The sequence below is a fragment of the Gouania willdenowi genome, unplaced genomic scaffold (genome assembly GCF_900634775.1).
Source record: "Gouania willdenowi unplaced genomic scaffold, fGouWil2.1 scaffold_434_arrow_ctg1, whole genome shotgun sequence".
NCBI lineage: Eukaryota > Metazoa > Chordata > Actinopteri > Blenniiformes > Gobiesocidae > Gouania > Gouania willdenowi.
In genome coordinates, this window is record NW_021145195.1 from 649,388 (window position 1) to 673,084 (window position 23,697).

Below are 23,697 nucleotides of genomic sequence, written 5' to 3' on the forward strand. Positions count from 1 at the left end.
TTGGCTCTCCATCTGCAGCGTACGGTTCCATTGGAGTGAAACGGAGAATTGTACCCACATGTTCTTCATGCCACACTGTGCCCTCTTTCGCCGTCTCTGTGGGCTCACTCTCCAACCGAGCTCTCTTTTCCAGATGTGGAGCAGTCTCGTCATCTGCAATGTGAACAAATTCAAATTATTCTTTTCTTCGGTTTTAAATAAAAATAAAGTCAGGAAATGAAAATAGGATGTTTGGGAAATCTAACCTGAAGACAGCTCAGAGTCCGAATCCGAATTTGGCTGAAGGTTTATGTCCTCTCCATCTGAGTCACAAGGGTTTGCATTGTTCAGGATCAATTCCAACGCTTCTTGAGTGGTAAATCTTCTCTGCATTTTGAGTAGAATAAGTGTGGAGTGTCAGCAGGTGGAAGCAGCCAGCTATTTATTCCCCACAGCACAAAAGGCTGCATGACAACAGGGTATTCCAGGGGTGTCCAATTCCGGTCCTCGAGGGCCACTAATCAGCACACCTTATTCAAATGATCATCCAGCTCTGCAGAAGCCTGATAATCATTTGAATCAGGTGTGTTGGAAGAGGTGACTCTGTTTCTTTCAATGTTTGTAGTCTGTGTTTGTTCTCCCCCAGCATCAAGCAGAACGAGTTAATAAACGGGGCATTGTGACTTTAGCTTCCAGGGCACTTCCCCCTAACATTCCAGACTTCCATTGTTAGAGTCAGGCTCTCCCCCCTGCTGATTTCTCAGGTGATTCATTTACAAATGAATAGATGCAAATTGTAGCCATCAGAGTCGTCAGTTTGGTCCTAGAGTTCATTTGACCCTGCTCTGGGACTTCTGGGGGGATATAGAAATCCCTGGGACTTCTAGTGTTAATGTATCCAGGCGCCTGACCATGGAGAGCCCTGAACGTCAGTACCAGGATTTTAAAATGAATCCTGTATATGACAGGGAGCCAATGTAGAGATTTTAAAATAGGAGTAATATGGGCTGTCTTGTGGGTGCGGATCAGGAGCCGTGCAGCAGAGTTTTGGACTACTTGTAGGCGAGCCAAGTCCTTTTTACTAAGGCATGTAAACAGGCTGTTACAGTAGTCTAATCGTGAGGAAACAAACACATGCACAATCATCTCAACCTCATGATGGGACCATGCGTGTCAGCTTAGAGATGTTTCTCAGATGGAAAAAACAGTTCCTAAAAAGCTGTTTAGAATGCTGTTCTAGGGACATCCCTTCATCAAAAGTTACTCCAAGGTTCCTCAGACTACCTTTTACAGAGCTACTTAGGGCGCCAAGGTGCTGCTTAATGAGAGGCACAATACTGTCCGGAGGAACGACAAGGGATTCTGTTTTACAGGAGTTCAGCTGGAGGCTATTTTCACTTAGCCATTGCTTTATTTTGGCCAGGCAGTTTGTGAGGAAAGCAAGTCTCTGAGGTTTGGAGGACTTGAAAGAGCAGTACAGCTGGAGTACAGCTGGAGATCATCAGCATACAGGTGATAGGAGACCTCACTGTACTTGCCTTCAAAGTGTCTAATGCAGCCAGAGCAGACTCAAATGCAGGGATGGCTTCAGCCAAGTCACCCTCACACTCATCTTTTAAAGCCTGGGCTTCATTGGATTTTTTAGTGGCTTTCTCCTCATTAGCGTCCACGACCTTACACTTAGCCTCCACTATCTTAGACTCCCCTCTAATTTCCTGGAGTATTACAAAAAGCATACATTAACATAATTGTTTTTTTTAATTCAATGGCATGTTATAGTTAAAATAAAATGAGCGCATGAAAAATATTTACCTCCATACTTATGGAGGTTTCCTCATCAGCCACTTTCAGTTGCGGCTTTAGTTCTTCCAGCTCTACCTGCATCTTTCCAACCTACAAAAATACATAATTACTATAAAATGAACACCAAAAAAATAAATATCAGTCATAAAATGCGTGTTTCAATACCTGTCCTGCTGCAAAGTCGAGCTTTTCCAGGCCGTTGGTATATCTTTTTTTGGCATTCATCACCATTTCTCTTCTCTCGGTGAGCAGTTTACGGAAAACCGCAATCAGCTCCAGGTAGGATGTAGGTGTCACGTAATTATGACGACCCAGTTCAGCAAGGTATCTGAAATAAAAACAACATTAATTAAAGAAATTGCATATAGGCTTAATCTTAACATGTGTCAGATATAGACGTTTACGTACTTATCTGAGAGGTCCTTGGCAGAGGTGTGAAAGGTTTTGCAGACTGGGATGATCTTAAGCAATTCGTCTTCACTCAAATCCTGTGACTCCAAAAAGGATGTTGCGACTTGTTCGAGAGCTTCTTCTGGCCAAGGCTGTCACGGAGCAGAAATTAAGAGGAGAGAGAGTGTTATAATTTAAAATCAAAGATTTATCATCAATATTTTGGAAACAAAGAAAGCTGAAAAGTAACTTGCTCATGTGATATTTTCACATTCAAGCAATAGCTTAAAGTGTACATAATAAAAAAAAAATCTCAGAAGATCAATACACAATCTCACCTGGAACCAGTCGATGGTACAACAGTTAATGAGAGAAGGAAACTGACGCAAGCGGACTCGGAAAGCGTCTCCAATTGGACTGAATGCCACGACAATGTGGAGATTCTCTCTGCAGCGCGCCACAAAGAAGGCAAACACAGCCAAGTTGCTCAAGTCCAAATTCTTATTATCGCCCTGTGCAGCGGGGCGTACAGCCTAAAGAGAGATACAGAAAGCATTGTGTTATGTGCAAAGAATACACAATGTGTAAAAGAGATATTCCAATGATACATCTGATAACCAACCTCAATGATCTCTTGTTTCTCATCAAGAGCAAACAAATTGGACACTTCACCAGTGTTCAACAAACTGTCCACATCTTCGAGGAAAGCTTCATCTTTGATCTGAGTGTCAGTGATCAAGAACACCATCTTTTCTCCTTTGACTCCAGCGTTTTTCAACAACATCTGTAATTTAGGATAAAGTAAGCACATTAAGACTTTATGATGGAGTGTCTTAAATTGCAGTTAGTTGACCAATTTTACATTTGGCCATTCCCATCTAATATTACCAAAATTATACTACAAATAAAATCAATTACGTTGAGAAAATTAAGAAAAAACTAAATTTGATTGATTTCTGTTTGTAGACTAAAAAGAACACAAAAAGTGGGTGTCAGAAACAACTTGTACAAAAAAAAAACATACACACAAACAATTCATTGGAATTAAAGGTTTTTTTAGCTCACCTTAAGATCATCTCGCCATTCAGTCATGCCGTAGCTTTTTGAGATTTCCGGCTGAAACAAGTTCATATTGGCCATGGATGTGGCTAGACGTGTGATGGACTGGCGACCACTGCCTCCCACTCCCACAAGCAGGGCATTGCCTCCAGGCTGCTTCAACACACGGCTGATACGAGACAAGTGCTCCAGGACGTAGCTATGTAACGCAGAATAAATAAGTAAATACATTAGACTGAAAAGAAACACAGAAATATTCACATTTACAAAAACAACCAAAAAACAACCCATGTTGAAGTTTTTTTTCCTTAATTTCTTAAAAGTTTCGGTAACTCTTTACTTGAAGTTTTATACATAAAGGCTGACATTACACTGTCATTATTATGACATGACATTAGCATGAATAAGGTGTCATAAAGGCTGTCTTTAAGTGTTGTTTGTTACCCATACCCTAACCCTAGCCCAAACCTTAACCTTAACCTTAACCCTAAGGTGTCATGATTTAACACTTAATGACAGCCTACATGACACCTTATTCATGCTAATGACAGCGTATTGTTGGCCTTATGTAAGAAACTTCAAATAAAGTGTTACGAAAGTTTCCAAGTTTGTGTTTTTTGAGTAATAACAGTACCAACTGTTGTAAAAGGTGATGATCGACTCACCGAAAGATGACGAGGTCCATTTTAGTCTTGTGCATCCCATTATATTCTACCAGGCACTTTTCAACATCTTTCAAGGTGTCCAGGGATTCCACCTCAGCGTACAAGCGGAGATCGCCTTCCAGGTCTGGGTTTATGTAGTCTCCAAACATAAGTTGTTTCATGTCGTCCTCGACCAACTATTATTACAAAAAAAAAGGTTAATTGCACAAATCTAAAAAAGAAATTCCCTGCAAACTTATGGTAAGAATACTGAAACTTCAACTTACTGTAGGGCCAGTTTTCAAGTCACTGAAGACCTGCTCAAAGGACACCTGGAAGTGGTCATCGAGGATGCTGTTCATCTGCTTGTAAAGCCATTCTTGATCCTCTTTATCTACCAGACGATCATAATACACACGGAAGACCTCGTGGACAAACAGCCGTATCATGGTATTTTTGTTTTCCACGGATTCCTTCTTCAGCAGCAGGCAGCCTTGGATTACTCGAGAGAAGTCTCGCAAGTTGAAAGTGTAGTGTGATTTGGCCGGAGTTGGAAGCAAATGCAGCATCGCTTTCTTATACACCTTGTGAGCAAAAATACAAACAATCAACATACGTAATGTGGAGAAGAGTGTACAGGCTTTTTACAAGCATTGCAGTTCATAATAATGATGTCGTAAGGCTGTCATGTATTTACTATGGCTTTCTTGCCAGAGTATTCGTGACTCCTCTGTTTTATTGGAGCGCCACATTCTCTCTAATTTACGGGTTGTTTGTTTGAGTGTGTGAGTTTCAGAGCTAAACCACGGAGCTTTCCTCTGACGTTTAATAGTTTTTTCCCTCAATGGGGCAATTGAGTCCAAGGTGGATTTTAGTAGACTAGCAGAGCTATCGACAAGCAGATCCAGTTGAGAGGGGTTATAATTAATATCATAGTTATTTATTGGATGGTGCACTGAGTTTAAGGCAGTAGGAATAGCCTCTTTAAATTTAGCCACAGCACTATTGGACAGATTTCTACTCGTAACTATTTTATTGCACAGTGCGAGATCCTCTAGGATAATGTTAAAAGATATTAAAAAGTGATCTGATAGCAGAGGATTTTCAGGGTAGACTTTTAGTTCATTAATATCAAGGCCATATGTTAGAACAAGGGGGACATAAAGGCTGAGCTCAGGCTATCACTATCTTTGTCCACATGGATATTAAAATCTCCTACTATCAGTATTTTATCAGAACTGAGGACTAAGTTTGATATAAACTCAGAGAATTCTGATAAAAATTCAGAATAAGGGCCTGGAGGACGGTAAATTATCGCAAATAAGACTGGCTGGCAGGTTTTTGATGCGATATGAGATAAATTTAGAACCAGGCTTTCAAAGGAAGTGTAACTGGCCTTTGGTTTAGGATAGATTAGGAGAGAGGAATGATAAATAGCTGCTACACCACCTCCACGGCCTATGTCTCGTGGCATATGAGTATTTAAATGACTGGGAGGAGTGGCTTCATTTAAACTAACATATTCATCTTGATACAGCCATGTTTCAGTTAAACAGAATAAATCAAAGTTATTTTCTGAGATAAAGTCATTTACTAGTAGAGATTTGGATCTCAGTGATCTAATATTTAATAGAGCACATCTAATGGTTTTATGTTTTGGTGTTTCTAGATTTGAGATTTTAATTTTTTTCAGATTTTTATAATTGATAGCTCTTTTATTTGATTTTATGTTAAAATCATTGTGAAATATGGGTCGAGGGACAGACACCGTCTCCATAAAATAATATTCACCACCATCACAACAGTTGCCATGGCGATGAACACAGCTATCATAATAGCAATGGGAGGGAAACTGTCCTAAGGCAAGCGCAGAGGGGCGTGGAGGACTCCCCCTCTGTAACATGGTCTCATTCATGAGATGTCATAACAGTGACTGTGCCATGTTTTCTGATAGTAGAGATGCTCCCTCCAAAGTAGGATGGATTCCATCTCTTCCTATCAGGTTCGGTTTTCCCCAGAAGGATCTCCAATTATCAATGAAGCCCACCTCGTTTTCTGGACACCACCTCGATAGCCAGCGGTTAAATGATGACATGCGGCTATACATGTCATCACTGGTCAGATTTGGTAAGGGACCAGAGATAATTTGTGGGCATGTGCTACCTACGATGCTGGTTAACTTCTTATAGGGGTAAATCACCATGGTAATTTATGCTAAATAGCGAACCAGGTTGGGACCAGGTTAAGTGCTAGAATAAAATATTGAGCAAGGACAAAAGCCCCGCCTACTGACCAATCAGTTCTCTTGGAGAATGACCTGCCCAAGAATGGACAGGTCATTCTCTGGACATGCTGCTGCTGCGTGAATCTGATCCGACAGCTGACAGGAAAGAAAGAATGGATAGATGCAATCCCTAATTTACACGATGACATTCTAATAGAAAGATATAGATTTTTATCTAAAGGTGGACGGTCCAAAATTATTCAGCTGATAAATGCCTCGCTTTTTAACTGATAAATTAATTCATTAATTAATCAATTAATGATGCATTAATGCATTAATTAATGCATTATTTTATTAATATTTGCTGTTTGTGACACTGAAAGCCTCAGTCCTGTAAGATAATACAGGCTGTATAAAATATGAATATTGTCCACCTTATGATGTAGACTGAGCTGTATGAACGCAGCATCAGACCCACAGACTGCACCCTAAATGAGGCAGATAAGTGGATAGAAATTGTGCCTTAGTATTTATTCTCCCATGAATAAATATTGTATAATCTCACAAAACAGTCATCAATTCTCTGCGTGCATTCATTTCTGACTGCTTTTGCTGCAGCAACAGTGTTGTTTTTGGTCTGAATTATGGATTTTAAATCTTCATATTTTTAAAGAATAATTTCTGGATTGTGACATAAGTTGCTCTGCACGGTTTCTCCGTGTTTGTGATTGGTCTGACACTGAAAACAGACACAAGGATTATATTACGCACACAAATAGTTTTGTTACACTAATTGCCCCATATGAAATCTCCACCTGTTTAATGTGAGCGCACACGCAGCCAGGTTAAAATCACCTGGGTTAAGTTAACATGTTGATAGCCAGCTTTGTAGTACAGCTGCTCTGTGACGAATCATTTTTGGTAAGGTGAAGCCCACTGAGGGAGAGATATCCTGGATATACTTATCCAGCATTGTCGTATTAGCTCTATATCTTACAATCCTATTAATTATGAATTTTGATTGAGCTAGGATTTTACCAAGATTCTATTTCATGAAGGATGAATTACAACAGTTATCATATAGATATATATTAAATTACATATGCAGCGAGTTTGCTCCCAACCACGCTATTAGCTACACTGGCTTAATAAATCCTGTTTGTTAATCACCACTCAATTACTTTACTTTACTTTGAGATTCAAAATGACTTTGTTTCTAGGAGAAGTGAGTTGCCATGGGAAAGATGAGCATGTTATAGTAACAGTGTGTTTCTTCTTTTTTTTTCATATCCCATTTTGTGAGGGTTAAGTCTCTGAAATCTGATTATATCGTCATTTTTTGCAGGAGTAACTACAGGGTCCTCAGTGGGTTAGAGATGTAACATTGTGAGGCAAAAACTGGGTCAGGGCACACATTACAACAGCATTAGAATGTTTCTTTGCTGTGACGAAACAAACAAGGATTACTTCACGTTTTATTATGCACATGGAGAGTTACTCTGTGAGTGAATGTATCTGAGAGTGTTTAGGTAATATCGTAAGTGCCAAGGAATTTTGATACTCCTGTGATTCCACAGGTTTGTAGCTCTCACATGACCTCGTGTGTGTGCGTCCTCCTTTTGAAGTACAACTATTCTGTCTAATTATATGTAATGAATAAAAAAATTCTCCCAAAAAACAATACATTTGTAAAGAATAAATCAACATGTCTTATTCTCCTTTACGAGGGAAATAAGATGTGAGTGTAATTGAGAAAATTAACAAAAGAGTAGAATGGAGATAGAGGAAAGTTGAAGAAGCTGCGTTGCCAGATTGGGTTTAAAGTGTCTGAAAGAGGCGGTATAGTTCTATCTGGCAGCGAGTGCTGATGGCTCTTTGGATGAGATGCTTCAAACACTGACATTTTTTAATAGAAAAAGTAAATAAACAGGAGACACTAAATAAATAAACTAGTACCCGGTTTGTCAGTTTAAAAAGACCTTTTTATAGCTTTAGTAGCACAGACAACCAATTAGTGCTAACTTCAGCTCCCTCTTTTCATTTTATATCATTAATTTGAAGAGGAGTAACAGCAGGAACAATGACTGCAGACGAGAACACATCACATAAAAAAGGACAAAAAAAAAAAAAAAAACGTTAATGATGAACTTTATGAAGAAGATGAGAATGTTTGACAAGGGAAGAAACGAGGTTTGATGTAAAATTATCTGTGTTCAAATCAGGGGACGGATCTGGATAAGCATAATGCTTTTTTCCGTCGCCCTTTCCGGCATGCAAAAGGATAAAAAAAAAATAATGTGATTCTGCTCTGAATGTCAAAATGATTTTCTGTGATTGCAACCATGTCGGAAATGAACTGAATAAATAAATAAATAAATAATTTAATGCAGAGGTTTAACGTTCAGAAAACAACCAGTTTGTATGTGAAGATACTGTGAAAATACTAAAAATAAAATATGTTTTGGGATCAATATTTTCAGAAAAGGAGATTATATTTTCACTTAAAAGTATTAACCTGAGTCACCAACTGTACACTGTCATCTAGCCATCACTTTATGGCTTTTTATCAAACTTGCAAATATCCTAACACTTTGTCACTTTTACTTTTTCAGTTTTTATCCTGATACAGTATATCAACTATAACAAAATAAATCTGACCTTGTACCTAAAATATCCCATCCACCCTACAGATGCCATAACACAGAGATCATGAATGTCATCTGTCAGTAGGGGTGTGAAAAAAAATCGATTTCACAATATATCACAATTTTTTGAGTGCTGATTTGGAATCATTTTTTTAAATTTAAAAAATCAATTTTATTTTTTGTTAAATTAAATTTTTTGGGGGGGGATATTTAATCAATATTCTCGTGTATTTGTGCAATATTTCAGTGGTGGTTACAATGCTTTCAATGTGTTGCAATGGTTATTTGATGCACTTGATTTTATGATGGCAGTGTCTAATGCCTGCAATATTTATATATGCACAGGCATTTTATTTTCATATCATCTGTTCAGATCAGTGCTTAAACTGACACAATAGGATAAATTGTTTTTTTCTTATTTTGATGCATTATCAGTAACTCAGGGTGATTTATCCTTAATGTTCTCACTTACAGTTGTTACAATGCTGTCATTATGTTGTAATGGTTACTTTGAGACTTCTACACAGTAGTTTCAGTGAAAAGAAAATTGTTGCATTTAATGATGGCAGTGTGTAACACTGCTTTTTATTTTTTTCAGTGAAAATGTGCAAATAATAAATAGGATGTTTTGAAGCAAATAGTATTGACTCAATTTGTTCTCTGAATGATCAATATCTTCTGATGAACATATAAAGCAACTTGATTTTTCTTCTCTACGTTTAATTTTGTTACATCCTTGCCAAAACTCACCCCATCTGTCAGTGGTCACATACTGTGACATGACTTTGGAAACAGCTCCCACATTTAGAGACTATTAAATGAGAATATCAATCTTTAAATGTAATATGTGACCTCTGTCTGTGAAAGGTGCTATATAAATAAACATTACTTACAGTGATTATTCATTTTACAATAGCCATATTTTAAAATTAATTAGAATTTTATAATAATTGTTGATGAGAAAGACAGTAAATCCAACATCTGAGGCTTTTGCTGAGTGAGAGCTACTAGTGGACTCAAGCATCTTGTTTTGGTAACAACAGACCCGATATACAGACCCTGTTCATAATAGAAACACTGAATCATCTGGTGCTATTTCATTTAAAATGACCAAACTAGAGTTACAGTCTTTGTGTATAGTTTATAATTTTTTTCTAAATTATGTTGAATGCATTGGAAGGAGAAAACTCAAAGCTCTATATATACACATGTGCCCAGATGAGGAAGTGTACGATCTTTCTAGTGAAATCAGGAGAACCATGTTGTGAACACAAACTTGCATATTTAAAGTAATAAGAAATTCCAACAGGTAAGTGTTAAGATTTGGATTTTATCGAGTGCCCTAGGAAAGTGAAGTTACTGTTACTCTATGCTTTGAAAAACAAACACCAGATTTAACATTGACTATAGCATTTAAAACCATCCTCACTGTTAGTGCCTTCGCACATGTTTTTAGGAAGATAGATCAGTTTGCAATAAACTAAATAAATGTTCTGCTCTGACCTACGATGTTAATCATCAAAATCAGTGAAATAAACTACCAACAGTTAAACATTTCAATAAGGAATAGAATTTAACTGTTTTTCACACATCATTTAAAAGTTTGAATCATCACTGAGGAGAAAATACAGTATGTTTTCAAAATATTTATTTAAAATTCATGATAGCTAATTTCTTTTTTGTGTTTTAAAGCTGATATATACAGGGAGAAGGTAGCTGTCAATAAAATCCGATTAGGCCAGGTGTAAGCATTTAAGGGTCAGGCGAGGTCACTGATTTAGGTTTAGGGCCTTGTGTGAGTGTTTTAGGGTCAGGTCAAAGTTCACAAACTTAGGTTTAGGGCCAGGTATGAATGTTAGGGTTTGGAAAAATTATAGGGTTAGGCTATAGGGCTCTAGGTTTAGAAAGGGGGTCCCAGGCCCCGAGCTCCGAGGCACTGGCTGAGTTTGCAATAAACATTTATGATAGCTAATTTCTTTTTTGTGTTTTACAGCTGATATAAGACATGGGTCAAGCTGACCCGTTATCATAAGAGATGCTAACAGAAAGCTAACACAAGGGGAAGGTAAAGTGTAATGGGTTTATTTATTAAAGGCTCAGTAATTGAGAACGTAATTGTATTTGACTTTCAGGGTAACAACAATAATTTTAATTGTAAGTGGTAAAAATGCAGTAATCATAATTGAGATGTAACAGAACATGGAGAATTGAAGACGTAATTGTAACTGAAAAACATAATTGACTCCAACCCTTATTTAAATGGTAAGATATCACATTGTTTGTCTTTTTGTAGTCATACACATGAATGGAAACACAGATACCATCAGGAACCACTGTGTAATGATTAAGATATAGAACGTCCTGTTTTACAGAACTGCAGGGTCATCATACCTCTGCCTTGGGTGGGTTGCCCAGGGTGACGATGTCTGCAGGTTTGTCTGTGCTTGAGTTCTGCAGCTGAGTCCTGCTTCTGCTGCTCTCCTCTTCATCGTCTGAATAAGGGTCCCTCTTTCTCTTGTGTCGCTGAAGCTCCAGCACATCTCTGTAAAAAAGTAAGGATAAAGCAACAGCCGTCAGTCATTTTGATTGGCTGTGGTTTGCAGAAAGAACACACAGATAAACAAACATGATGTTTGTCATTAGATAGAATTATATTGTTATTGTTTGATAAAATGTATAATCATGTCATGACAGGAAAAATGTATGTAATTTTATCTCCCATCAGGCATCATATCAGAAGTCATTACTTTTGGAGGTGAATTAGTTGGTTGTCACTGTCGCTGTCGGAGTACGGCACCAACGATAAGCTTTTTGGAGCAATAGACTTGGATGGATCTGTGAACGACAACACACAAAGTAGAATGACGTGAAGGATGACACACAAGTGAGGTGAGGAAAATATTTGCAATGTGATAAAACAGCTGAGTCATAACCAGTGTTGGGAACGTTACTTTAAAAAAGTAATTAGTTATAGTCACTCACTACTTCTTCAAAAAAGTAACTGCGTTAGTAACTAAATTACTCTATAATAAAAGTAACTCATTACCAAGGAAAGTAACTATTTGCGTTACTATTAAAAAAAAAAGTTGCTCTATGTCAAATAATTCATTGTTTAGATGCGTGTGTCGTGAGGAGCTTCATTAATTTTGAGTTGCTTACAACGGATGTCGACAAAGTCTTCACTCCTGAATATAATGAACACTTCACATACACGTTTTTGCCTTTGACCACAATTAATTTAAAGTAGTATTTGTATCGTGACCTTAAAAATGTCAACTTTTCATCAGACTGCTCCACGCTCGCCATCTCTGCTGATTCATCCAATCTGGTGTGTGCGTGCGTGTGCGCGTTCGTGTGTGTGTTCGTGAGTGCGTCGGCACGTCGCCTTAGCCAATCATAATCGCTCACCTTGTTTTTAACCCGCCTCCTCTTGCTGGCACATAAAAAATCTGTTGCAGTTGTGATCGTAATTGAAATGTGTTCAGATAATTGACTTTGTAATTGTAAATGGCATGTAAACTCTATAAACTCGTATTAACAATTTAAAGAAACACAAACCTGTGTAAGATGCAAAGACCAAAAATATTAATACCAATATTTGTATTGATTATGAAGCCTAATAATGTAGCAAGACATGAAAAACAAGTTTGATGATAGCTAATTTCTTTTTTGTGTTTTAAAGCTGATATAAGGCATGGGTCAAGCTGACCCGTTATCATAAGAGATGCTAACAGAAAGCTAACACAAGGGGAAGGTAAAGTGTAATGGGATTATTTATTAAAGGCTCAGTAATTGAGAAAGTGATTGTAATTGACTTTCAGGGTAACAACAATAATTTTAATTGTAAGTGGTAAAAATGCAGGTCATCATAATTGTGTTGTAATAGAACATAGATAATTGAAGACGTAATTGTAACTGAAAAACGTAATTGACTCCAACCCTTTTTTAAAGGGGACATATCATGGTTTTAAATCCTTCCTTTTAACATATAAATCATACAGTTGTGGTCTATATAAAGCGGAACTGCAATGCTTAGGTCTGAATTCCTCATTATTATAGCTCCACAGGCCCCTTTTCTGATGTGCTTCTGAGATCAACTCGTTTTGGTGCCGTCTCTTTAAATGCAAATGAGACACTTCATACCCCGCCCCCTCTCCAGGTTCAACTCCACCCTGCTCGGCCATTTTTGTAGTTTGATAGAAGAGATACGGCTATGTAGCGGCGCATTAACTTTTTATTCAGAGGTTATTTACAAAATGTCAACAACAGAAGACTTGTCCATCCAGCTTTACATGTTTGAGCCAGAGTCAGACCCGGCGGAGCGAGATGAAAATGAAGATGATGAACCTGCAGAACCCTAACAAGTGAGCTAACACAAACACCGAGCTAACGCTAGTGCCAAGCTAACGTCACGAAATGCATTTTAATACAGTCTTTTCAAAGACAAAAACGGCAAAATGAAATGACTAATGAAAACTTCAGATTTAAATTAAATCATGTAGGCCATATCATCAAGGATCTAAAACGAGCACATCCTTCTTTATACTGGCGGAGGTTGCAGAAGCAGTCATCCTTGAAGTGCTTCGCGCACACAAAAATGACCTTACCCACAGATGTGGGTACATTTCCGTGAAAAATAAAACTCAACCAGGCACTTCGAAAAGGTTCTGATGCTGGGAGACGGTGTAATGAAGCGTGTGGGTTACTACATCCAACAACCGAACATTTTGACTTATCCTCTCGTAACTTCAGCATCCTTGAGCTTGGAATACAAAATAAAAGCGAGAAATAAAAATGGCAGATTGCTCGAAGTGTTGGACCTGGAGTTGATGCACTAATTTGGCAGTTCTGCTGCAAATACTGTGATGTAATAGTTCAAAAAACGTAATAGAGAATAGAAAAATCAAAACAGATTGAAAAATATGAGCAAAACAGAATATAAAGATATCTACGGAGCACCTGAAGAGACTAATTTGATTTTTTCTGTACTTCTAAGCACTCTAAATATACAACAAAATGCATTTAAGGGCTAAAAAAGTGGATTTAGCATGATATGTCCCCTTTAAATGGTAAGACATCACATTGTTTGTCTTTTTGTAGTCATACACATGAATGGAAACACAGATGTCATCAGGAACCACTGTGTAATGATAACCCTAACCCTTGGGGCCGTGTACCCACGCGTGGTGGCCTGGAATGTCTAGTAATTGAAAAAAAATAAATAAATAAACATTTAAAACATGCTGGTTAAAAACATTTTTGTTTATTTTTTTTGTCATTTTTAAGATACTATTTTTTTTTTAAAATTTAAACACCATCACACATTCTCAAACAACTGTATTCTATATGTTCACTGCCTCAAATATAACTGTAGTTAAAAAACAAAAGGTGGCGTAAAAATAAAATCAATAAATAATTAATTATTAACTAAAAATAAAAATACTATATTTGTATTTTTTTAGATTATTATTCTTTTTCAAATTAAAACACAATTTCAAAAAACTTTATTCAATACGTTCACTTCCTCAAACAAATTTAGTTCAAATATACAGTAGAAAACATTGATAATTAAATAGTTAATTAATAGAATACATAATGATTAAATAATATTTTTTGTAAGTTTTTAGATTAATATTCATTTTCAAATTAAAACACCATCACGCAAATTCGTACAACTTTATTTTAAACTTTTATGTCCTCGAATATAAATGTAACTTAATAGGAAATAAAGTATACAAATGTTATCATCAAATAGTTAATTCATTATAAAAGGGAAAAAAAATACTACATTTATAATTGTTTAGATTACTATTCATTTTCAAATTAAAACACCATCACACAATCTCAATGAATTGTAATCTATAAGTGCACGTCCTCAAACATAAATCTAGATTAAAAAATGAAGTTAACATTTTTTATAATAAAATGATAATTAAAAAAATATTATTTTTATAATTTTTCAAGATACTACTATTATAAAAATTAAATCATTAGAAAATTAATTGTTGAATTGAAATAAAAATCCAATTTTTGTAATTTTAATATTACTATTGTTTTTCAAATGGTCTTTTTTTCATTTCCTGTTTTTCAGACATGTACTTTTGGAGTCCATCTGTATATTTTTGCCTTCATTTTGTGTACGTCATAGTGATTTTGTATGTTTTGGAGTTGTTTTGTGTAAATATATTCTGGATCATTTTGTGCGCTTACTGTTGGGGGTGCACAAAGTCAGTCCGTGGGCCACCAGTTGCCCATGTCTGCTATAATGGGTGACGTGTAAATAAATTTTGTGCATGCGTGCGTTGAAAATAACACTGATAAAAATATTTTTTGGAGTAAAGTGGTGATGGCGCCCCCCTGTGGAGGTTTGAATTCGAAGCGAGCAAAACTTACAGCACCTGGTATTCCCAGGCGGTCTCCCATCCAAGTACTAACCAGGCCCGACCCTGCTTAGCTTCCGAGATCAGAAGAGATCGGGCGTTTTCAGGGTGGTATGGCCGTAAGCGAGAGAAGCAGCCGCTAAAGGCCTACTTCTAGCTCCGTTTAACCCACAGCTATGCTGTGTGTCTGAGGCACGGTTCACATTGATCCTTTGCAGACGCTGCCTTGCTCCCTCACACAAAGTGCGCCTGCGCTCACAATTGCTGCTGCTTCCTCCACCTTCCCTCTGCACTGATCAAACTGTACGCCTGTGTTTTTCAACCTTGGGGCCGCGTACCCACGCGTGGTGGCCTGGAATGTCTAGTAATTGAAAAAAAAAAAATAAATAAACATTTAAAACATGCTGGTTAAAAACATTTTTGTTTATTTTTTTTGTCATTTTTAAGATACTATTTTTTTTTTTAATTTAAACACCATCACACATTCTCAAACAACTGTATTCCATATGTTCACTGCCTCAAATATAACTGTAGCTAAAAAACAAAAAGTGGCGTAAAAATAAAATCAATAAATAATTAATTATTAACTAAAAATAAAAATACTGTATTTGTATTTTTTTTAGATTATTCGTTTTCAAATTAAAACACAATTTCAAAAAACTTTATTCAATACGTTCACTTCCTCAAACAAATTTAGTTCAAAAATACAGTAGAAAACATTGATAATTAAATTGTTAATTAATATAATACATAATAATTAAATAATATTTTTTGTAAGTTTTTAGATTAATATTCATTTTCAAGTTAAAACACCATCACGCAAATTCATACAACTTTATTTTAAACTTTTATGTCCTCGAATATAAATGTAATTTAATAGGAAATAAAGTATACAAATGTAATCATCAAATAGTTAATTCATTATAAAAGGGAAAAAAATACTACATTTCTAATTGTTTAGATTACTATTCATATTCAAATTAAAACACCATCACACAATCTCAATGAATTGAAATCTATAAGTGCACATCCTCAAACATAAATTTAGATTAAAAAATAAAGTTAACATTTTTTATAATAAAATGATAATTAAAAAAATATTATTTTTATAATTTTTCAAGATACTACTATTATAAAAATTAAATCATTAGACAATTAATTGTTAAATTCAAATAAAAATCCAATTTTTGTAATTTTATTATTACTATTGTTTTTCAAATGGTCTTTTTTTCATTTCCTGTTTTTCAGACATGTACTTTTGCACTCCTTCTGTATATTTTTGCCTTCATTTTGTGTACGTCATAGTGATTTTGTATGTTTTAGAGTTGTTTTGTGTAAATATTTTCTGGATCATTTTGTGCGCTTACTGTTGGGGGTGCACAAAGTCAGTCCGTGGGCCACCAGTTGCCCATGTCTGCTATAATGGGTGACGTGTAAATATATTTTGTGCATGCGTGCGTTGAAAATAACACTGATAAAAATATTTTTTGGAGTAAAGTGGTGATGGCGCCCCCCTGTGGAGGTTTGAATTCGAAGCGAGCAAAACTTACAGCACCTGGTATTCCCAGGCGGTCTCCCATCCAAGTACTAACCAGGCCCGACCCTGCTTAGCTTCCGAGATCAGACGAGATCGGGCGTTTTCAGGGTGGTATGGCCGTAAGCGAAAGAAGCAGCCGCTAAAGGCCTACTTCTAGCTCCGTTTAACCCACAGCTGTGCTGTGTGTCTGAGGCACGGTTCACATTGATCCTTTGCAGACGCTGCCTTGCTCCCTCACACAAAGTGCGCCTGCGCTCACAATTGCTGCTGCTTCCTCCACCTTCCCTCTGCACTGATCAAACTGTACGCCTGTGTTTTTCAACCTTGGGGCCGTGTACCCACGCGTGGTGGCCTGGAATGTCTAGTAATTGAAAAAAAATAAATAAATAAACATTTAAAAAATGCTGGTTAAAAACATTTTTGTTTATTTTTTTTGTCATTTTTAAGATACTATTTTTTTTTTTAATTTAAACACCATCACACATTCTCAAACAACTGTATTCTATATGTTCACTGCCTCAAATATAACTGTAGCTAAAAAACAAAAAGTGGCGTAAAAATAAAATCAATAAATAATTAATTATTAACTAAAAATAAAAATACTATATTTGTATTTTTTTAGATTATTATTCTTTTTCAGATTAAAACACAATTTCAAAAAAACTTTATTCAATACGTTCACTTCCTCAAACAAATTTAGTTCAAAAATACAGTAGAAAACATTGATAATTAAATAGTTAATTAATAGAATACATAATGATTAAATAATATTTTTTGTAAGTTTTTAGATTAATATTCATTTTCAAATTAAAACACCATCACGCAAATTCGTACAACTTTATTTTAAACTTTTATGTCCTCGAATATAAATGTAACTTAATAGGAAATAAAGTATACAAATGTTATCATCAAATAGTTAATTCATTATAAAAGGGAAAAAAAATACTACATTTATAATTGTTTAGATTACTATTCATTTTCAAATTAAAACACCATCACACAATCTCAATGAATTGTAATCTATAAGTGCACGTCCTCAAACATAAATCTAGATTAAAAAATAAAGTTAACATTTTTTATAATAAAATGATAATTAAAAAAATATTATTTTTATAATTTTTCAAGATACTACTATTATAAAAATTAAATCATTAGAAAATTAATTGTTGAATTGAAATAAAAATCCAATTTTTGTAATTTTAATATTACTATTGTTTTTCAAATGGTCTTTTTTTCATTTCCTGTTTTTCAGACATGTACTTTTGCACTCCTTCTGTATATTTTTGCCTTCATTTTGTGTACGTCATAGTGATTTTGTATGTTTTAGAGTTGTTTTGTGTAAATATTTTCTGGATCATTTTGTGCGCTTACTGTTGGGGGTGCACAAAGTCAGTCCGTGGGCCACCAGTTGCCCATGTCTGCTATAATGGGTGACGTGTAAATATATTTTGTGCATGCGTGCGTTGAAAATAACACTGATAAAAAGATTTTTTGGAGTAATGTGGTGATGGCGCCCCACTGTGGAGGTTTGAATTCAAAGCGAGCTAAACTTAGAGCACCCAATTGTGCAACATAAAATCCTAATCTATGTTCAATTACCTTTGAATCGATATATCACAAAACTATTTCCCCACAAATTTGGAAATTTACAGAAATAGAGGTGGGCCCCTGGGATCCATTTAAAAAAAGAAAAAAGGGCTCTGAGCGTCTCATCAGAAGAAGAAGAACAAAGTGAGTGGCGTTTTGAGTCCGGACTAATAAAAATCAGTCTTTCGGTCAGTTTTGTAACCAGTGAATGGCGGTAATGCACCTGAGTGAAAACTGCCAATAAATCCCAAAAAGAAGAAGAAACTTCAATTCACACATGTCATATCCTGACTGTTAACTTGTTATACAACAACACAAAACAAGGGGGGAAGCCAAGGTAGCGTTCGAGGCGCATCGTTTCGCCTGAGCTCCGGAATGTTTTGGGCACTGATGCTGTATACTCAATAGAAGATACGACAAACTTAAACAGGACAGTATTTCTATAATGCCATACAAGAATGTGACAAAGACAACTAATGACAAAATGCATGTGATGAATCAACACCTCCTGGAGCAAGATTAAAACAATTGAAGAAACTGAACAGTACAGTTGACGTTGGAACCTGAAGCTTTTGAACCTCCCAGAATCCCTCAATGAAACCACTGAAGATGTGAGAAAAGAAGTTTTTAGTACCTAAAAGCCAACAGGGACCGGACACCAGGCCAGAAGGACCCGGAACAGAAGCAGCAGAGAGAGCAGCCCCCCCCTCCCCCCCCAGGGACGACGACCATGGCCATAGCTGCCTAGGGCACCAAGTCGCACCTCTGGCCCCCAGGTGCACCGACCGAGCACCCCAGAGCGTGCCAGATCGTCTTTTCTCGATGCTGCCCGCGCAATGAGCCCTAGCCCCTGGGCCAAGCCCCCGTTGGGGGTGTCACCACATCACAGCCCACGAACCGGCTACAGCCCAGCAGGACCGCACAGCCCCAGCCGGCGCAAGAACAGCAGCCCAGGCCCCGCCCCCCACCAGACAGCGCAAGCCACGGGGCAAAGCCCCCCACCGGTGCACGGGCGACCGGCAACCGCCACCTCAGATAGTGAGAGTGTATGTAATATACCATTCAAGAAAACTGTCAATCACAAAAAAACGTGAAAACTAGACAACAACAAAACTTTCTTCCACGACTTAAGAAAACACAAAATATTATGAACATGTGGCTCCAACGTGATTTGACATTGTTTGGAAGAATTCTCTTAATGAAAGCTGAAGGTATCTCTAGACTAATATATCCTGCTAGATCTCTCTTTGTTCAGGAATCAACGTCTAAAGAAATGAACAAAATATTTTTCAACTTTACTTGAAAAAATAAAAAGCACGATATAAAAAAAGATAAACTTTCAGGATCTTGAACTGTTAAATTTTGTTGATTTGAACTATATTTCTCAAAGCTCCTAAGTCTATCTGGTATTTTATTCCAAATAATATATTTAACAACCTTGGTGGTCTTCGTTTTCTACTCACTTGTAATTACAATATAGCCGAAATTAACATTACAATTATGTAAATTTTATCAACAGGCTCTTCAAGCTTGGAAAATATGTTACTCTCACAATTTCTCCCCACACAAATCTATAATTTGGAATAATGAAAACATTACCATCAGAAGGAAAACAATATTTAGACAAAACTGGGTTGATTGAGGTGTTATTTCTATAAGCGATCTCTTTGACTCTGAAGGAGCATTACTAAGCTATAAGCGTTTCCTCCTAATCAAATCATTCCCTGTTACTAGCAAAGAATTTAACATTGTAACCAAAGTTATTCCTGATGATTTATTCCTTTTAATGAAAAGTCACCTTCAGTTTCAAAAAACCCTAAGAGTGGAAAGTCTTCTAATGGTAAATGGTTTAAATATCATGGACTGAAAGTGCATAAACAAACATATACGGAATAACTTTCATGAAAAGAGGAAAATATCTCCAAGAAAAAAGGCCTTTTGGGGAAACATTTTTACAAACATTAATTGAGAAAAGGCTTGGACACTGCCTTAAGAATTTTGTTTTAATAACAGGATTAAAGAAAATCTTATTAAAATCTTACACAACATTTTTCCATCAGATTTGTATTTCTCCAAACTTTTAGACACCGACAATAAATGCAGCTTTTGTAATAATGAACCAGAATCCCTCTCACATTTATTTTATTACTGTATTTGTGGTGTAATTGTTTTACAATTTCCTTGTTGACATTGAACTTTACCTAGAGCTGTTGTTGGGATCAATCAATAGAGTGTGTGTGTAGAGTCACGTGATATACGGCAAGAATAACAAAGTTTAAGTCATTGTAAACTAGGAATGTGCGATATTTTATTGTTTATGATTTATCATCAAAAATATTCTCACCGGTAAGAATTTGTCATCCCACGATATAAACGATAAATTCCCATGTCGGAAATTATCGAAGGCCACGGGCCATTTGTCCCTTAATTTAGCTAAAAATTACCAAAAAAAACACGTGTTCCACGGGACAAAACTGTCCTTGTTTGTTGTCAACTTATTATTTTCTGGAGCGGAACATTGTTTACGGAAGCTCTGACGTGCACCGCCACCGCCCCCTTCACACACCGCCGTCTGTCTGTCTGTCTGTCTGTCTGTGTGTGAGGTGAAGCTGAGGTGAAGCTGAAGCTGCCGTGCTGCGATACATCATGGACCGCTACTTGGTTAAAACCAGACAACCATCCAACAAAGGGAACACATTCAAGTTCCTCCGTCATGTCCACCCAAAGTTCCACAAACACGGGGACAGAGATGAACCTGTAGCAACGATTATGAACTGGAAACTCAACTAAAGCTAACTATGCTAAGCTAACACACCGACACACAGACTGGGCTAAGAGCTAATGCTAACCACTCCAAATAAGGAACAGACCAAATAAAAGAACACTTCTTAATGTCATAAAACCACAACCAGCCACCGATTTGTTAATGGTCAGATTTAACACTTGTATGTGTAGCGGGTCCCGGTCTGGTCTCCGCTAGCAGATGTATAGATAATTCTCCTGAGCGGAGTGCTGTAAGTGTAGGGAAGACACAGCAAAGCCTGACACATGTGACTCTTTCTCCATTCAATTGGATTATATTTATTTACACATTCAAATAAACCCCTTTCTGCATTTATGAATTATTCTTATTATTTATGCTTGCAATGAAGCACTGTTATAACCACAGATGTTATTGTTTACACAAAATGTCCATTTTACATATTTTCACAAAAATATGAAATTCACGATAAAACCAAAAATCAACATATTTCTTCACAATCATGTCATCTAACTGTATCACCAATCATTTATATATTCTTGTTTAAACACCTTGTTTTTAACCTCTTAATTAAGAGAGTACATTTTGTCATAACTAAACATATTTTAAGTATTTACTTCATGAAATAGAATAACCTTACATGCAGTTATTGATTTACACACACACCATTAACTAACCAACTTATTAACAATCAGAAACATGACTAACTCCTGGCTTGTCACCAAACCCAAGAACTCAAACCACACCAACAGTCTCAGTTTAAGTACAGGCCCTAAACCTAGGCTTCAGTTGTAGCACATTTGTATCCCTACATTAGCATTAGCTTAAACAACCAAACAATGTATTGCACTCACACATCATATTTCACACATAAAGATAAAACTACAAACACATTATTGTCCCACAAAACAACCCACAAATGACCAGGAGCCAATAGAAATAGGTAAAGTACACACTTACTACGGTGTCGACCGCCTTTTTGCTGACTCTCCTCGTCACGTAGCATGAAACTTACATTTCTACACACATTTTAGCTAACAGGCAACTTATCACTGGAGCACCCTATTATGTTTTAAACACCTGTACTCACATAAAAGGTGAGAAACTAACCTGTAAGTGTAGGGAAGACACAGCAAAGCCGGACACATGTGACTCTTTCTCCATTCAGTTGGATTATGAGGCACGTCCGGTGCGCACCGCTTACGTTTCAGGTTAGTGTCGCCATCTAGTGTCCGTTTCACAGCATGACATGGTAAAGTAAAATGAAACATTGCAACTACAATAAACTTAAATTGACTTTGCATGGGAAGGAAACCAAAATAAAAACATCTCAACAAAACACTCATTTTGTGAGTATCACATATGGAAGGATAAAAACTAACATGTCACATGTTGTGTGAAATAAATGTTAGCATGAATACTAATGTCACTATTAATCTGTCCCAATTTGTGAAACGCAATATTTTTTAATTATATTTCACGTGTTCACAGACAAAGCTGGTCCCATTAGATTAATGTAACTATTGAGATTATTACACCTAAATATACTGAATGATTAAATCATCAGATTGATCTGGTTCAATTATAGGAAATCAGAGAAATATTTATCAATAATAACTTTATGTAACTCATTATCAGATAAATGAAACAAGATTCAGCAACAGTAAAAACACTAATGGAGTTATTTTTGCTTTTCATGTGCTATTTTTTTTTAGAAAATAATTTCTTTTCAAATGAGGAAATGAATGAATTACATATAATAACACTAATAATAATTTAAAGAACTCGTACTGTGCCTGTAGGAAGTATGCATTCATATAGTGGGCGCTTAAGGAGAGTTGCCAATTACGGGCATAATAATAACATACTCTGTCGCATTATTAAGGGGCTTATTTGCAGGTGCAAAGTAAAATAACATGTGCAATTTCCCTGGTTTAATTCTATGAGACATGCGCATGATGAATGTGTTGGGGTTTTTTTTACTCATTTTTGTATTTTTTGTTTTAATTATTGTTTGTTGTTGCCATTGTAGTGTTATTCTGGAGTCAATTTGTGTTTCGTTTTTTTTTTATGTAGTTTTGTGCATTTCTGTTGTCTGTTGTGTTGAATGAATTAATGAGCTGAGCCACACACAGGGGTTTGCCATTCCGGAAGGTGATTTACTGTGTGAAACAAAATAACATCAGTACAGCCACTCCACATTTCACATCCCACAGAAATCTGCAAAAAAAACAAAGGAAGAGGTGCCACAGACATGTGAGACTGCACTAGTGAGCTTACATACACGTGCTAACAGGAAACTTTTCTAAGTGCTGTACTAACATTAAAAAACGCAATTTCACCCATAAACTACTAACATAAATGATGGCAAAGGCCTTATAAAATATAAAAAATGTTAAAATATAACCTAAATAAAGTATTTGTTGAAAACTAACATTTCAACCAGGGGAGCTGATACAGCTGCTTACCTCCTGACTGCTTCCTCACAGAACTAAGGTAGGACCCACGAACTCACAGGAAGTAGAGTCACCGCCAAAATAAAAGTCTTCAGATAAAACATTTCAAAATAAAACCATAAAACCAAATACACCTTTTTTTTAATCAAGGCCACAGGATTTTGGTGAAATCGATCAATAAGACCACATAGGCTACACATGGACCTTTTCACCTTCAGAAAACACCTCTAAA

The 23,697-nt window shown here is 36.3% G+C and overlaps 1 protein-coding gene and 2 non-coding genes across 3 annotated transcripts; all 3 read right to left on the minus strand.

The window, feature by feature from the left end:
- Positions 1-767: 767 nt before the first annotated feature.
- Positions 768-23,506, minus strand: LOC114460366 (dynein heavy chain 7, axonemal-like). The gene is made up of 12 exons (XM_028442295.1): positions 23,478-23,506; positions 11,492-11,579; positions 11,136-11,286; positions 4,163-4,459; positions 3,897-4,072; positions 3,238-3,430; positions 2,795-2,956; positions 2,511-2,705; positions 2,191-2,324; positions 1,948-2,110; positions 1,792-1,872; positions 768-1,694 (listed from the first exon to the last, which is right to left on the minus strand). Exons 4-12 carry the CDS (start codon positions 4,442-4,444, stop codon positions 1,374-1,376), a joined length of 1,707 nt encoding a protein of 568 aa, XP_028298096.1. The 5' UTR covers positions 4,445-4,459; positions 11,136-11,286; positions 11,492-11,579; positions 23,478-23,506; the 3' UTR covers positions 768-1,373.
- On the minus strand, positions 15,131-15,249 carry LOC114460416 (5S ribosomal RNA). The gene has a single exon (XR_003673635.1). It is a non-coding gene; the product is annotated as a 5S ribosomal RNA (ribosomal RNA).
- Positions 16,668-16,786, minus strand: LOC114460424 (5S ribosomal RNA). Its single transcript, XR_003673642.1, has one exon. It is a non-coding gene; the product is annotated as a 5S ribosomal RNA (ribosomal RNA).
- Positions 23,507-23,697: the final 191 nt, after the last annotated feature.

What these genes read in the sequence shown, in the direction of transcription:
- LOC114460366 (XM_028442295.1), bottom strand. Translation starts at nt 4,444, where the DNA reads ATGCTGCATTTGCTTCCAACTCCGGCCAAATCACACTACACTTTCAAC. An exon ending in ACTTGAAAACTGGCCCTACA is followed by an intron (nt 4,073 to 4,162) that starts GTAAGTTGAAGT and finishes TTGTAATAATAG; the next exon opens with TTGGTCGAGGACGACATGAA. An exon ending in TCGACTTTGCAGCAGGACAG is followed by an intron (nt 1,873 to 1,947) that starts GTATTGAAACAC and finishes GTATTTTTGTAG; the next exon opens with GTTGGAAAGATGCAGGTAGA.